The 17,678-nt window shown below is 41.5% G+C and overlaps 1 protein-coding gene across 2 annotated transcripts; it reads right to left on the bottom strand.

The window, feature by feature from the left end:
• Positions 1 to 156: 156 nt before the first annotated feature.
• Positions 157 to 11,505, bottom strand: REXO2 (RNA exonuclease 2). 2 transcript variants are annotated; one of them, XM_053593732.1, is made up of 7 exons: positions 11,233 to 11,505; positions 10,225 to 10,308; positions 6,247 to 6,324; positions 5,533 to 5,644; positions 3,815 to 3,923; positions 2,668 to 2,804; positions 157 to 596 (listed from the first exon to the last, which is right to left on the bottom strand). In XM_053593732.1, the coding sequence occupies exons 1-7, from the start codon at positions 11,377 to 11,379 to the stop codon at positions 499 to 501; spliced, it is 765 nt and encodes a 254-aa protein (XP_053449707.1). In that variant the 5' UTR covers positions 11,380 to 11,505; the 3' UTR covers positions 157 to 498. The 2 variants fall into 2 exon arrangements, with proteins under 2 accessions (XP_053449707.1, XP_053449709.1); XM_053593734.1 differs by having other exon boundaries at positions 2,668 to 2,721.
• Between the last annotated feature and the right edge of the window lie 6,173 nt (positions 11,506 to 17,678).

Here is a 17,678-nt window from a genome sequence, read left to right as displayed (position 1 = left end):
CCTCCAGTTGTTCTATTCACTTCCTGTTTGACAGAAATATATTAATCCATCCCTAATTGCATTATGAGAATTTAAATATCAGTCATGCTACTAAAAAAAGAAAAAGCCATCTTTTTCAAATGATTAAACTACTAAAGAATGGATGGTACAAAAATGTTTGCATTTCAATAGAACTATCTTTATTTATTTATTTATTTAATTTATTTATTTAAATGAAAGAAATGGTCTAAAAGCAAATGCAGATATGTACCAAGGAATGGACATGACCTGGTACTTACAAAGGAGATGCTGCGTCATAATGGAAACAGCCTATAAGAGAGAAACAGTGTTTCGGGTGCTGTGTGGTGGAGGAATCTGGAGATGCGAGTTAACTGAAAGCAGGTGCTCGGCCAAGCCATCAGCGTGAGTGGGGAACCACCAGAGGCCGCTTCCAGAGAACTACGTGGTGGCCGCGTAAGAACCGGCATCAACTCACAGTCTTCTCATTTTCCCCATTTTCTATAATTTTCCTCTTCTTTTCATCTGTTTTTTTCTTGAAGATGTTATTTCGGTAAAACTGCAGTTCTTTGATGCTTTCACTAATGTCATCAAGGGCCCTACAAGTAAACACACCGTACTGAATGCAATGTCCAAAACCAGAGGAGATGGAATGTAAAAACCATAACCTTTTATAAATACCTTAAGAACAATGGGTCCTATGGTAAATGCCACTAGTTGAAACACAAAGTGGAACACTTCATTGAAACAATTTTAAGTGTTTTTTAAAAAACTGTTGCCAACTTATTGTACCCTCAATGAATCCCCAACAATAAAAAAATTAAATTAAATTAAAAAAAAAAAACTGTTGCCAAAAAAATTCATAAAATATAAAATATTAAAAATTCCCAAACTGTTCCATAAGATGATGATGTGTTCCATGGGGGGCAGGGGAAGGAATATAAGTCAAATAAGTTTAGGAAAAACTAGATTAAACATTTTTTCTGAAATTCTTTGCAAAGTATTTAAAGAGAAGGCTACACAGCACACAGTCTCTCTAAAACTTAATTGACCACATTTGTGGAATACTTATTAACAGCTCATGGAACACAGTTTAGAAAACACTGCACAATACTTAATAATGTCCCTGGACAAAATATACTGACCTACTCGAATGTACCTCATCACTCGTCATCATAATAAACATCAATTATGAGACAGTACCTAACCATACAAGAGGATCTACCTCCTCTCTCGTGGTGATTTGTGCTATGATTACTGGGAGCCTGCCTCCAGCTAACACCCTTTCTTCTCCTCCAACATGCTGTTTCATATCTGTTGTAGTCTGAGAAATTGGGTAACCAAGATTATCAGAACAGTGTTCAAGGAAATCAGTAAGTGCTGAACAATGGGCCAAGGGGCTCTTGTAGAAAATACACAATGACGACGGATCGACGCCTGTAGCTCAAGTGGCTAGGGTGTCAGCCACATCACCAGAGGTGGTGGGTATGAGCCCAGTTGTTTGTAAACAGCAATGACAACTAGAGCCAAAAAATAGCTGGGCATTGTGGTGGAAAACTATAGTCCCAGCTACTTGGGAGGCTGAGGCAGGAGAATCGCTTAAGCCCAAAAAAAGTTTGAGGTTGCTGTGAGCTGTGATGCCACAGTACTCTGCAGAAGGTGACATAGTGAGGCTCTGTCTCAAAAAAAAAAGAATACACAACGATGGGCCAAGGGTATTCTAGAGAATACCCTGCACAGACTTTGGTGCCAGAGTTTTATGAGTTATCTCTGTAGGTAAGGCAATAATCTGCTTTCTTCCCAGGTCTTGGATGTAAGGCAGAGAGCTGAAGTTGCCAGAATTACAACCTCTGGCTAAATAAAGGTACACAATCTCTTATCTACGATACTAAAATCTAAATCAGACCTGAAAACTCAAAGTACTTTCACAACCCTTTGTGCAGCAAAATCTGACCAATCTTGATGTGAGGCTATTTATACTCATTAGCTATGAGTATGAGTTTCACTGTAGAAATATCTACGTGTTTTATTATGAACTGCTTCCTCAAACCTTGTTAGGAATGTTACATAGTAAAAAACAATGCGGGGGCACTATGGCACTATTACCTTTCTAACATCTGAAAAATTCTGAACTCCAAAACATACTAAACCCCAATTATTTCAGATAAAATATTCTAGGCTTGTACTATGTTTCTCCTGAAGGAACACAAAATCAAAAAGCAAAGTAAAAGAACCAACACAGAATACTTGATACACAAGATCTTTAAATTCCTTGCGTACTTGTCCTTCAGGCTACAGACATAAAAGTTAACACTCTGAAAAACTAAAAAGTGTCAAAGCAGGGCAACTGTATTATACAACTGTACAGGAGTGTTCTAATTTCAAAGCCTACAAGTCCATATCCTCTACAGGAAGAAGGCTAACACTGCTCATTACCAGAAAGAGTACACACAGTTTCATCATACCTACAAACCAAGTTAAAAATGGATTACTGAAATCCTGATCAGAATTCCTGATAATCTTAGTAAAGGAATGTTATCTTTATTGTAGTTGACTTTTACCTTTTCCTCCAAGGAAAAACAGTAGGAGAAAGGACATTATTTGGAGCAGCCAGGAATTTGGGGGTTATGTGTGTCAGATTCACAAGCACTTGGTAGGACCCAAACTTACCTGTGAGAAGCAGCCTTCTTTGGTGCAAATTCATATTCTTCTGGGTACCAGCGTCTACACACAGTAGAAATGGAACTCTCAAAGGAAGCTGTCTCAAATACACTGAATAATTACCTCCTTCAAGTAATACATTGACACTGAAAAGGTCGTGATTCTCAAGTCGCCTCTTTGCCGGGGGGCTCTGTCTTCCAACTTGTCCTCTCCTTATAGATTCTCCTCAAGCAAGCTCATCAATGACTCTCTAACGCCTTTTTAGAGTTTCTGTAATGGATATCCAACTACCTCCTGCCCACCCCCCTAAAAATCTACCAAATGCTTCTAATTCAAGATCTATAAAACCACACCCATCACTTTCAATGCCTCCCTGCCCCACCCACCAAAGCCACTCTTCACCTAATTTCCCCTGGTACACCTAAGCTGTCCAAACTTGAAACATCTCAATCACTTTATACCGCCTCCTTTTCCTCATTCCCGTATTTGAGCGTTCAGTGTCAAGTTCACCCTCGCACACACTTACCTTCATGCCACTAGCTACCACCTGAACGCCATTTTCCCAGCTCATTCTTCTCCCTCCAAAATGATGCGAAGTCTCCTTTCTGATTATCTCCCTGCCTATTCTCTTGCCACCTTCTAATCAGAATAACCTAATCACAGCACTCACTCTTCTACTTACACTGTCTCAGCGGAACTTCATCCCTTATGAGATAAAACTGAACTGCATCAGTATAGCCATTAGGTGGTCCTTCTCTTGAGCCCTCAATATTCCACTGACACATTTCCATTGTAGGGGTCATCACAGAATACATTTTTAGAATGTGTTTTTTACACACCAACCCTCTAGATTCTGAGCTACTTATGGGCTTTTCATCTACATGTGCCCAGCAGACAGGCCAATGTCTGGCACAGAATAGATGCTCAATAAATTGTTGAATTAATGAAATTTATACTGAAGATTTTTGACCTGGTTTTTCCCAATTTTCACCAGTCCAGGATAAATTAAGATCCTGTACAAGTGAGAATGGGATAAGGAAGCTTTAAACCCACTTAGCACCCTCATTTCTATAGCTCTATTCAATAACTTTCCCCAAATTCTCAATTAAAACACGTTAAATAAGGCAATTTAATGCATCCTAAATATAGCCCTTACCTGCACAGTTCTTTAACAGTGCTCACATCAATTATTCTATAATGAAGATGTTTCATGAACTGGGGCATGTATTTGTCAAGAAACTTCTTATCTGCATGAACTGAATTTCCTAGAAAGACACGAAGCATACTGCATCTCTGTATTTCTAGTAGTATACAAAAGGATATCAAAACTCATAAACTGAAGTCGAAATGGAGGGTGTATTTTTAAGTTCAAGCAATTCCTAAAAGCACCTCTGAGTTTCTAAGTGGGTTTGAATGCACCTGATTAGCTTAGTCAGTCCAGCTCATAATAAATTTGCTTATGGCCTCTCATGAACAAAAGAATACTTCCAGCATCCCACATGCTTAAAATAATGCAAAAATCTCTTTGTGACTTTTAAGATCATACCAGATTCACAAACTTTCTCCCATTGTCATAAAATCTACACCACTAACACTAAACATTTAACTGAATCACATAAGTAAACTTTTATTTATATTTCAAATTCTTTAACAGATCATCTCCATACTCATGTTTTCATACAATAATTTATATTAAAAACATTAAATTTTAAATGAGAAGGGTTTTTGTTGTTGTTGTTTGCTTCATTTTTTGTTTTTTTTGAGACAGAGTCTTACTCTGTTGCCCTGGGTAGAGTGCCGTGCCATCATAGCTCACAGCAACCCTCAAACTTTCAGGCTTGAGCAATCCTCTTGCCTCAGCCTCCCAATTCACTGGGACTACAGGTGCCACATGTTCAGCTAGTTTTCTCTATTTTTAGTAAAGACAGGGTCTCACTTTTGCTCAGTTCTTCTGGAACTCCTGAGATCAAGTAATCCTCCTGCCTTGGCCTCCCAGAGCGCTAGGATTACAGGGACCAGCCACCACACCCGGCCAAGAACTTTAAAACAGACATCAGCCATACTGGCTGGAGGAAACATTCATAGAATACATGCTCTAATGCTGAATGCCAGAAGTTTTTTTATGAATGTTTAAGTAAAGTGCTACCACATCAATTTACATATACCAATCCACCTTGAGAGAACATTATCTTCCCTTTGACAATGTCAGTCTTTCAAAAATTCTGGTAGAACTGGCCTGGTCTCTTAAAAAGTCAATGTCGCAGTGCAAAAAAAAAATAGGTGGACAGTTTCAGATTAAGAGACATAACAGCCAAATGAAAGACACCTTGATTGCGTCTTGGTTCAGAAATAATTCAACATTTTGGGGAACTTCAAATGTGAACTAGGTATCTAGTTATATTGAATGACTTAATTATCTTCGACATAATAATGATACTTAGTTACATACAAAAATGTCCTTATGCTTAGGAGATGCTTCATGAAGCATTTAGGAGTAAAGTGTCATGATGCCTGCAATTTACTTTAAAATATTCACCAGAATATAGAAAAAACAAACATGGCACAAGGTTAACAATTATTAAATCAACTTTTCTGTGTATGTCAAATAGTTTTCATAATTAACAGTACAGGGGAAATTTGTATTGAGTTACTCTTGAGTTTCCCACATCTCATATCTGGTCTCCAGGCATCTCCACAATATTCACATAATAAACTGCACCAAGAAACTTGAACACAAACGTAAGATGCAAAACCCAAACAAGGGCAAGTGGAAGACACGGGTGGTCTCGGCTGGTCTTTTTGGAATTGCAGTCTCTTGAATCACTACAAGAGAACACTATCTACAAGATATACGTACACAGGACTGGATTTTACCTGCAAGTGGACAGAGCCCCGGAGGAGTCTGCTGTCGTACAAAGGACAGAAATTCATACTCTGCCTGCTGCAATGTAATTGTACTCTCCTTCACTGCCTTGGTAAGACCAGACTGCAAGAGAGAATCCCCAGCCCCCCACCAGAAACACATGAAGTCAGTTTTCAAAGGCATCCAGAAATGAAACTTCACTTCTAAAACGGGCAAATATAATCACAGGTGGACCATTTTTAGAGCTCAAGTTCAAATTGAAACTGCCATCTTTGCACCAATTTTTTCTTAAGGAATCCAAGCTAAATAAGGTATGTTCCTGATTGTTAACAGCATTTCCACAGTCAAAAAAGATGGTGCTCAAAGTCCATGGATATAACCTCTGAGAAGAAACAACTATTAGGTGGACAGCAGCACTCCCCCTTCTCTGAAAGTTGATGTCTAAGCTCATCCAAAAGACTGACTTGAGGAATACGTGACAATCCACAATGCGTTCGCGACAGACTGAATGTAGGAGAGAAAAAAAGAGGACATTCAGGAGAAGACGATCTCGAGAGGTCCCAAAGATGAAAAGTAAACAAGCAAGCAGCTTCCCAGGCTTGTCAAGCAATCTTCCTCTAACCCTTTTTTAAATACCATCCAACAATGGTATAGGACTCAGATGTGGGAGCAACAAGCTTGTTACTGATCCCCAAAGCAGCAATCCTGTTATTTGGTAATGTTACCTTCCCATGATGCTCCTTACACCAATCTGACATGCTGTCCAGCAACTCATCTGGCTGTTTTATAATCAGGTTAGGACCCTGTGGAGGGGAAAAGCCATTAGCCACCAAGAATCAACGACAGTAACCTTGCCTTCAGAGGCAAAGTTTAAGCTGCTTTACAGTCTAAACGTATCTACTGGGGAGAGTAAAAGGATACATATTAACTCTAAAAGGGGTCTTTGTGGAGAAACACTTGTGCACTGCTGGTGGGAATGCAAGCTAGTACGTTCCTTTTGGAAAAGTTTGGAGAACACTCAGGGATCTAAATGTAGACCTGCCATTTGATCCTGCAATTCCTCTACTAGGTGTATATCCAAAAGACAAAAAATCAATTGGCAACAAAGATATATGCACCAGATTGTTCATTGCAGCTCAATTCATAATTGCCAAGTCTTGGAAGAAGCTCAAGTGCCCATCGACCCATGAATAGATTAATAAATTGTGTTATACACATACCATGGAATACTATTCGGCATTAAAAAAGATGGAGACTTTACTTCTTTTATGTTTACATGGATAGAACTGGAAAATATTCTTCTTAGTAAAGTATCTCAGGAATAGAAAAAATAATATCCAATGTACTCAGTACTTACTATAAAACCAATTTATAATCACTCACGCTTTCACATGAGAGATGAATCACAACTACAGCCCAGGATGAAGGAGGGAAGGGGTGGGGATGGGAAGGGACGGGGGTAGTTCAATAGAGGGAGGGTTAATGGTGGGACCACACCTATGGAGCATATTGCAAGGGTACAAGTCAAGTCTATCAAGTATTGAGCACAAATGTCTTAACAATGTGATTAAGTAAATGAGGTGAAAGCTATGTTAATTAGTAGGATGTAAGCACTCCAATTTGTACAAATAATCAACACACGGAATCCCACAAAAGCATAAATGTATTCATGATATCTGTATATATGATTTAATAAAAATAAATAAATAAAAGGAGTCATTGTTCCCTCCAGCACTGTTTATGACAAAATTGAACATACAACTGAAAATCGAAATGCCTATTAATAGAAGACACAGATATCCATGAAAGGTCAGCAAACCATGGCCCCAGCTTTCAGCTAATTTTTTACAGCCAGTAAGATTTTTACATTCGGAAAGGATTGTAAGGAAAAAAAACAAAAGAAGAACAGCTGATAAGAGATATACTGCATTCAAAGCCTAAACTAATTAACATCTGGCCCTTTCTATAACGTCTGCCAACCCTGACTATGAGTTCTTTGGAAAAGTGTCTATATTATCAAGTGAAAGAAGCAAACTGCAAAACAGTACATACATGCATATAATTTTATTTACGTGTTTTAAAAATACACACATTTATATATCCACACAAAGTAACAAAAAATATGTAACTTTGGGGGAATAGGATGGGGCAGGAAAATAAGACAAATAACCATGAGTGACAGATGCCCCCAATTACCGTGATTTGATCAATACACATTGTATGCTTGTATCAAAAAAATATCATATATACCCTACTTAAAAAAAAATAAAAACAGTAGCTTACTACATATTTACTTTGGATAAAGTTACACTGTTTAATGTTAATAGTATTTTTATATTTAAAAAGCATGTTTTTAAAGAGGTAATTGATAAATCTCAAGAAAAAGGAGCCCTCAAATTCTTAGTTCCATCACATAGAACATTCAAATACTGTGAATCTCTCAGATAAAGTCCCAGCAGTAAACAGAAGCCTGATCTGTGTCACTCGTACAAGTCACCTCAGTTTCTCCTTCTGTAAGATGGTGATAATAATAAACTGTCCCTCTTCCCTTATAGGGATAGTAACAGGGTAAAAGAAATTATAGGTATGAAAGTTCTTTGAACTCTGGAACAAAGTACCCTATAAATCCAAGGTATCATTACAACCAAAGTGGTAAAAACAGTTTGTATCACTGAAAGGAATGGCTAGAATTTGACTAAAATATGCCTGACATCCCACAAGTAAAAGTTATCCAAACGAATCTGTTGTTGGCAATCTCTGTGGATAAACAAAAAATGTGAACTGATAATACGTTAAAAATAAAAACTCCTATTTAAAAAAAAATGTAACAATGACCTAAAAGAAGCAAACTGCTATAAATCTAATGTTATATAACCGACCCTAGATTCCAGTTTGGCAAGTCAAGGGACTACACCGGCAGAAAAATTTTCAGAGTGGGAAGCTTGTTCTTCCTTCTGTCAGGATAAAACATTTTCCTCATACAAAAATAAAACATATTTACCCCCAAACTGACCGTCCTTAAACATTTTTTTGAAAAAAATCTTTATCCTCGGGCGGCACCTGTGGCTCAGTGAGTAGGGCGCCAGCCCCATATACCGAGGGTGGTGGGTTCAAACCCAGCCCCGGCCCAACTGCAACAAAAAAATAGCTGGGCGTTGTGGTAGGCGCCTGTAGTCCCAGCTGCTCGGGAGGCTGAGGCAAGAGAATCACATAAACCCAAAAGCTGGAGGTTGCTGTGAGCCATGTGATGCCACGGCACTCTACCCAGGGCAGTAAAGTGAGACTCTGTCTCTACAGAAAAAAAAAAAGAAAAAATCTTTATCCTCATCTGACTTAGTCTATTTACAAATGCTACACTCATCTGCAGTTGTGCGAATACATACCCAAATTTCCTCCAGGGTACATATCAACCTACTGATCCATTAAACTGTCAGTCTTTCACATTATATCAACAGTCCAAAGGAAAAACTCTTCTTCAGCCAAAGTTAAGTAGGGCTGGTAAAATAAAGACACTTCTGACAGAAACAGAAAAACCAACCAAACATAAAACTCAGTGCTTTATTTATATAATGTTTTAAAAAAAAAAAAAAGTTGCTATTATGGCAAATACAAAGTCTCAGAATTCTCCTCCAGCTGATGTGTCAGAAAGATAAGCCAGGTACTTCACAAATGCAGCAATTCACCTGTAAATACCTTCTCATTTCTTTTACCTACATAGCAAAATAAGTGAAAGTCTTAACTCTAGATTTATGAAATTTATCCCAGTGCCGGAAACACATCAATCCAAGTCCTGGGAAGAAGGTAACAAGACATTCTTTTCCACAAACATCGTCGTTCCCATTCTAGAGTTTTTTAATGGCTCTGAATATTGCTGACAGCATAAAATACAATTATTCAAGGTCAGGGATTTCACCCTCTACCAATCAGATGGTATCATGTACTTATTAAATGTTTCATGAGTGGCTGAAAGGCAACAGGTGTGTTTTATTTGTTTTGCTAAATGTGTCAGTTAAAAGCAGCATGTGAAAACCTTAATTATGCCCTATTTGCCAATCAAGGAACACTTTATGATGCACAGCAACAGAAATTCTAAAATTTAAATATACATCTACAAGAATCACATGCCCTAGTTGAGAAGGCAGAACTGTGTATGTGTCCAGCTGACGTCAAAGTTATGATACAAAGATTTAAACGTTAGTATGAGTCACCAAATCTGATGGGACAGCAGTTGGCTGTCCTGCTGGTTAGGGACACTTCACTGAGAATGTCTGAGATAAACCACACTAGCCAGATGGGCTTGGCCAAATTACCCAACATCTCTATGTGCAAATGTTCTCATCTGTAATGAGCATTATTAACAGTACCTAACTTACTGTTGCGAGGATAAAGAACTAACACATATAAAGCACTGTATCTGCCACACAGTAAGTTCAATAAACTCTCAGTAATAACAGAGTTTATGATTCTGTAAATTTCTGGCATGGTTAATTGAAAAATTAACTAGGTTGCAAGATGAATTACTTTGGTTCTAGTACCAACCCAACCTCGAGCTAGCACATTACTCTGGTCCTTAATCTACCTACATGAACTTCATATATAGACCTCAGAGTTTTATTTTTTAAGTAAGGAGACTGAAAAAAAAAAAATCTTTAGATTTCCAATGCCCTGTTGACGGTATAACTGTAATACATGGCATCACCTACTTCAGCCAAAATGTTGAGATCAGAGTCAGTTATTAGACAGGCCATCTCAATAATCTGGTCCTTCTCAATGTCCAATCCTGTCATCTGCAATAAAAATAAATATGTAACACACACAAAACCATCTTTCTGGCCTATTTTGCCCAACTTTAAATAACAGGGATTCCCTCCAGTTTCTATCCCGTAGCCAAAATAGAAGAGACAGTCACGATCCTTGGATCACTAAAGTACTGACCCTGAGTCCTCGTACCTTCAACAAACGTTTACCAACGGCCTGACATTTGTCAACTACTGTGCTTCTCCTCCGGGACAGACAAAAGCTGGGAGTTAGATTTCTAACACTACATCTCTAGAGAGTTTTAAAAGTTTTCACATTAACGACGCCACTTGGTCTCATCACAATCTAATGGAGAAAACTGTTACTATTTTCATTTCATATAGGAGAAAACTGAGGCTCACGGCGGGGCGTGAGGGGGGACACGGAGGATGAGCTGTTGGTTTTCATACAGAAAGCACGAAGGGGTCAGAACGGGGTTCTAGTCCCAACTCAGACTCTCCCTAACAGCATGACTTCTTGGGGCCTCAACTTTCTCACTTCTGGAATGAGGAGTAAGGCTGAGTCATCCCCGGAGTCCCGTCCAGCTCTAACAATCCAGGTTGAGGGGGGAGGGGGGTTAGCAGAGCCGCTGTCCCCACCCCACCCCCACCCCAGGGACCCTAAGCCCCGCACGTCAGAGCGTTAGGGAAGTCCCCACCTGGGCGGGGGACGTAGGGAGAAGAGGGACCGACCAGGACGGCTCCTCCCTTCTAAAAAGAAACCCCGAAGCCCCGCATAGCCCCCAACACCCGCAGAAGCCCTGGCTCCGGCCTGGCCCGCGGCCGCGGTCACCTGCCGCACCTGAGCGCCGGACACCCCCGGCCGTCCCGGGCCAGGCTGTTACTCGGGCCGGTGAGCGAAACTTCCCTCCCCTCCCTCACCCGCCTCCCCTCACCCTCGCCGGCCTCTCTCACCTCCAGGTCCACCCAAACCATCCGCTGAGCCATGCTCTCCCCTGCCGCCATGGCTGCGCCACCTTCGCGGACACCTCGCGCCCGGAACTGCCCGCGACTCCCACCCACACCTCGCAACAGCCTGGAGCCCAGGGAGCCGCCTAGCATCACCCGGCGCGAGCCGCCGCGGCCCCGGCCTCTCTGCCAGCCGGCGCAGGCGCAGTGCTCGCCAACGTTGCCGCCCCGCGGTGGGGGCGGAGCCGAAACTACAAGTCCCAGCGCCCCGCGCGCCGGCTCGCCCTGGGCAGCCCGGCTCGGCCGCCGAAAGGGGTGACGGGACTCGCAGTCCGCTCTACTGGGGCCTCCGCGTCCCCACCCCCGCCACGTGTTTTTCGGATGTTACTGGACGCGCATGTTTTTCACGGCTGAAGTTTGCTTGCTTCCAGGAGTGACCGCCGGAGTTTCCGTTAGTTGTAAACCGCGCAGTGGAAAAATAACTTACTCTGGTTGGTCGCAGAAGATCTGATTACCAATTTATGGTCATATTTGCAAGTGTATCTTTCCTTTTTTACTTACTTCTCCTCTGTTTTACTCATCTGCTCCTCTCTTCCATACACTGGGTATTTTTCGCATTTACTTGGTACCAGAAAGCTTTTCCAGACCAGAAGACTACTTCCACTATCATCAAATCATGCCTGAGCGATCACTTAGCACCTATTAGGTGTGCAGCTGTTGTCCCCCATTTCTTAGGGAACGTGGTCTGGGTTGGTGTCAGTTCAGCTATTAGGCGTCAGTGGCAATGATGATTTCCTACTGCGCCCTTAAAAGTTCTCAAAGCGAAATCTTATCCTGATATAACAAATCTATGCAGCAAACTAACAATGAACTAAAACAGTTCTTTCGGCTCTGTCCTCTGCTTTGGTTTTGATCAAAGTATCTTTTGACTTGGGGTGGTGGCTCACACCTTTAATCCTAGCACTCTGAGAGGATCACTGAAGCCAGGAGTTTCAGACCACCCTGGAGAACATAGCCAGACCCTGTCTCTATCAAAAGTAAATAAATAAATAAAACAATTAGCCGTGTAAGATGGCAGATGCCTGTGGTCCCAGCTCTTCGGGAACCGATTGGGGTGGGGGTAAGGGTGGATAGTGAGTTCACTTCAGTCCCACGTTACAGTGAGTTTTGGTGGCCCCACTCCACTCCAGCAGCGTGGGTGACACAGCCAGACTCTGTCTCTTAAAAAATAAATGAATAGGGCGGCGGCCCCATATACCGAGGGTGGCGGGTTCAAACCTGGCCCCGGCCAAACTGCAACCAAAAAAAAGAAAAATAGCCGGGCGTTGTGGCGGGCGCCTGTAGTCCCAGCTACTCGGGAGGCTGAGGCAAGAGAATCGCTTAAGCCCAGGAGTTGGAGGTTGCTGTGAGTTGTGTGAGGCCACGGCACTCTACCGAGGGACATAAAGTGAGGCTCTGTCTCTACAAAAATAAATAAATAAATGAATAAAACACACTTTATTTTCCTCCAATGACAACTATAGTTTCCATCATTTTCAGGTCCAACAGGACCATTGGGCCCGGGAGTGTCAGATTTCCTGAGTCTTTTAATTCTTGGCTATTCAGTAACAAGTTTGTGTGCAGAGCGCAACTTTGTTACAAATGTTGATATCAACTTCCTATGTATTTACTTTGCTAAAAGCACATTGCCACTAATTAAGAAGGTTGTGGTCCCTCAGAACCCCTGGAGGGGTTTTGTGGAGATAAACTTTATGCCTAATCAGACCTTCAAGAATAGTGTAGTGCGGAGGGGCGCGGTGGCTCACACCTGTAACCCCAGCACTCTGGGAAGGCGGAGGCGGGTGGTCTACCTGAGCTTGCGAGTTCGAGTTCCAGACCAGCCGGAGCCAGAGCGAGACCCCGCCTCTAAAAATAGCCAGGTGTGTGGCAGGCGCCTGTAGGCCCAGCTACTAGGGAAGCTGAGGAAAGAGAATCGCTTGAGCCCCAGAGTTAAAGGTTGCGGTGAGTTATGACACCACGGTACTCTACCAAGGGCGACAAACTGAGGCTCTGTCTAAAAAAAAAAAAAAAATAGTATAGTGTATTGGATTTCACCTTTTACTCCCTCAGTGTACTCAACCCACTTTGCCAGGGCCCAGACATCAAAACCTCTTAAAGACTTTTATTATTCACTATGTACATATAATGTAACTTCATTGCCTGATTAAGTCACATTGTTTCACTACAGTTTTTTACCTATTTGTAGCCCACTTTATAAGAAATGGCCTGCATTTCTTTAGTTTGTTTCTTAGTTTTAAATTTGATTCATAATTACAGAGTGGGTTGAAGTTTAGAAATTTTGATCAACTGGGCGATATATCCTCAATTCTCAAAGAATAGTTTGTTTCCAACTTTGCTACTGGAACATTGAGTAGTCTTACTACAAATTACAACTTCAAGGACAGAGTTTATATTTCAGTACATATATCCTGAAAATTTATAATCATAATCTTTAAATAGTGGGTAGTTAAAATTATGTGTGGATATTTTGGAAACGAGTTTTTGTTTTTGTTTTTTTCTGAGACAGAGCTTCAAGCTGTCACCTTGAGTAGAGTCCTGTGGCATCACAGCTCACAGCAACCTCCAACTCCTGGGATCAACAGATTCTCCTGCCTCCGCCTCCCAAGTAACTGGGACTACAGGCGCCCGCCACAATGCCCAGCTATTTTTTGGTTGCAGCCATGTTGTTTGGCGGCCCAGGCTGGATTTGAACCAGCCAGCTGAGGTGTAACGTGGCTGGCGCCTTAGCCACTTGAGCCACAGGTGCCGAGCCTCTTTAGAAGTTTTTATGAAGTTTGAATCACATTTCAGCTCAGTTCAAAAACACTTAGTACTTAGTGTGTATGAAACACTGGGCTAGAATACAGCAACTAAAATGCATTTATAAATGCTGATATTTATTATACCAGACAGGATAGGTATTTAAGAATTTAAGATTTTGGAATTGTTTATTCGATAGTCAAGGAAATGGCTTTAATTTTCCCATCCATAAAATGGATTGTATGTGATTAAATAAAAGCATGTAGAACACTGAATATATAGTAGGTGCTGATTTGATTTACTTCTGCAAGCGAATTGGGAGGTATGAAACAATGTAAAGGTGATTCAGCCAATACTTTAAAGAAGCAGAGAGTGCTATAGGAATACAGAGAAAGGGAATTCATCTGGGCTGAAGAGATACCGGAGGATGAAATCAGGTTAAATCCTGAAAGGAAAACTTTGACAACAAATACTGTGAGTAACAATATCCCAGATGAACAGACTACCTCAGACCTAAGCAACTAGGATGATTTTCTCTTTTAAAAAAGAGAAACCCAATGGAAAGAACATATTGCAGAAAAACAGGTAAGAGTTGTGAGTTCAGTTTTGGAAAAGCAGAAATTGTGCTGGAAAACCCTCCACTCAGAGGCCGCCAACACAGAGGAACCTCATCTACTAGCTTTCTATTTAGTTCCAAGTGTCTATGTTTCTATTTTTATGCCAAAACCATGCTGTCACTATGGACTTGTAACATGGCAGATGCTGGTGTGGATGTGGAGAGAGGGGAACACTCTCACACTATTGGTGGGACCGCAAACTAATACAGCTTCTTTGGAAAGAAGTATGGAGAATCCTCAATGATCTCAAATTAGACCTCCCCTTTGATCTTACAATCCCCCTATTAGGCATCTACCCAGAAGAAAAAACATTTTCTCATAAGGTCATTTGCACTAGATTGTTTATCACAGCTCAATTTACACTCACCAAGATACAGAAACATCTTAAATGCCCATCAACTCAGGAATGGATTAACAAATTATGTTACATACACACCATGGGATGCTATTCAGCCATAAAAAAGATGGTGGCTTCACATCTTTTGTAATATCCTGGAGTTGAAACACATTCTTCTTAGTAAAGTATCACAGGAATGGAAAAGCAAGTATCCAAGGTACTCAATACTAATAAGAAGTCAGTGAAAAAGGTGAAAAACTCATTTCAATTCCAGTTGGGGAGAGGGATAATGAGGAGGAGGAAAGGGAGGGGGTCGGGGTACTCTCACTGAATGGGCATGAGGTGGGGGGTGACTGGCACACCTTCTGTGTGTGGGACATAACCACAAGAGGAACTCTACCTAAAAAAATCAAACATTTTGACCTGGTTGTTTGTACCCTCACATTAACCTGAAATAAATTTGTTTTAAAAAATTAACGATATTCTGGGGTGAATTAAATGCACAATATGTTGTGACACATAGTCTTTATGATGGGCTGCAATGATGGCTCAGGATTAGGAAATCTATTAAAAATGTGATTTTTGTTGGGCAGCACCTATGGCTCAACGTGTAGGGTGCTGGCCCCATATACCAAGGGTGGTGGGTTCAAACCCAGCCCTAGCCAAACTGCAACACAAAAGTAGCCAGGTGTTGTGGCAGGTGCCTGTAGTCCCAGCCACTCGGGAGGCTGAGACAAGAGAATTGCTTAAGCCCAGGGAGTTGGAGGTTGCTGTGAGCTGTGATGCCACAGTACTCTACCCAGGGTGACAAAGTGAGACTCTGTCTCTAAAAAAAAAAAAATGTGATTTTTGTTTTGTGTGTGTGGAGGGGAGGTATTTTGTTTTGGTTTGTTTCTTTTTTAGAGGCAGGGTCTCAACTTGTCACCCCGGCTGAAACGTGGTGGTATAATCATTGCTCAATGCAGCCTCAAACTCCTGAGCTCAAGCAACCTCCTGGCTCAGCTTCCTGAGTAGCTGGGACTAGGTATGTGTAACTACACATGTAATTTTAATTTGTTTTATTTTTAATTTTTTTGGAAAGATAAGGTATTGCTCTGTTGCCCAGGCTGCTCTTGAACTCCTGCCTCAGCAAGCCTCCCACCTTAGCCTGCCAAACTGCTGGGAATACAGGCATGAGCCATAGTGCCTGGACTCAAAAATGTTTTGTTTGTTGGCTCCTTCTTTCCCTTATTCAATTAATTGACAGATGTGTTCTTTCGTGGATCAGAAAGTTCCAGTGTTCGCTCGACACCCATAGCTCAGTGAGAAGGGTGTGGGCCACATACACCTAGGCTGCGGGTTCAAGCCCGGCCCCAGCCAGCTAAACAACAATGACAACTGCAACCAAAAAATAGCCGGGCATTGTGGCAAGTGCCTGTAGTACCAGCTACTTGGGAGGCTGAGGCAAGAGAATTGCTTAAGCCCAAGAGTTTGAGGTTGCTGTAAGCTGTGACGGCACTGCACTCTACAGAGAGCAACACAGTGAGACTTTGTCTCAAAAAAAAGAAAAAGAAAAAAGTTCCAGTGTTATATACGCGTCCTGCATTGGACACTGAGAATTCAACAATAAGGTATGTTCCCTGCCTTCATAAGAGCAGTCCAGAGAGAGATACAGATAAGTAAAAAGAAAACAATAATGCAACATAAAGGCTTTTGTAAGAGAAATACAGGGTACTTGAGGAATATATAACTTGGAACTTAATCTAGATTTTACGGCTTTGCAAAGGTTTTCTAAAGAAAGTAATGCTTAGATCTAGCAGTGAAGGAGAGTGATGACCAAGGCTAAAGTAGGGTGAAGTGAGGAGAGGAGACTGAAGTAAATACCAGGCTCGGCGCCGTAGCTCACTGATTAGGGCACCAGCCACACATACCAGGGCTGGCAGGTTTGAACCGGCCCGGGCCTGGTAAACAACAATGACAACTACAACAAAAAATAGCCAGGCATTGTGGTGGGCACCTGTAGTCCCAGCTACTTGGGAGGCTGACGCAAAAAAATCGCTTAAGCCTAAGAGTTTGAGGTTGCCGTGAGCTGTGACATCACAGAGCTCTACCAAGGGCAACATAGTGAGACTCTGTATCAAAAAAAAAACAAGAAGTACATACCAAATAGTGAGGGGTCATATTAAGGCAAAGATTTTGCATTTAATCCAGAGGAAGTCAGAGGCCACTGAAGCTTTAACTTACGCCAGTGATAGCAGATTTACATTCTCAGTTCTTGCAGTGCGGGACGCATTGGAGGAATGAGGATTGGAAGCAGGGTGATGTTAGAGCAACCCTGTTAAGATTAATCGCCATTCTAGGAGGGCAGCAGTGCCATGTGGAAAGCGGGCATACACGATAAATTACAAGTGGCATAAGCATTTTTTATTTTGGAAGGGGAAGGATGGAACATACTAATTAGGAGATTTCTTTAGTGTAGTAACTCAGGAATTTGTTGTTAAGCAGGCCTGAGCCAGGTTCAAACCCACCAGCCCTGTGCACGGGGGCGGGTGGTCTGATCACTGAGCTACAGGCGCCCAGCCAGGAACTTTACAGCGCTGTTATTTGACTCTCAAAGAGAAAGTCACACATCATTAATACACAGTGTCTGCCAAACATTTGATGAAAGAATCCTTATTTTATCAGTGTTACATATAAAACACTCTAGGAGAAACTGCTCA

The sequence above is a fragment of the Nycticebus coucang genome, chromosome 6 (assembly GCF_027406575.1).
Source record: "Nycticebus coucang isolate mNycCou1 chromosome 6, mNycCou1.pri, whole genome shotgun sequence".
Classification (NCBI taxonomy): Eukaryota; Metazoa; Chordata; class Mammalia; order Primates; family Lorisidae; genus Nycticebus; species Nycticebus coucang.
Note: the sequence above shows the minus strand (reverse complement) of the source record. Positions and strands in the feature narration are given on the sequence as shown.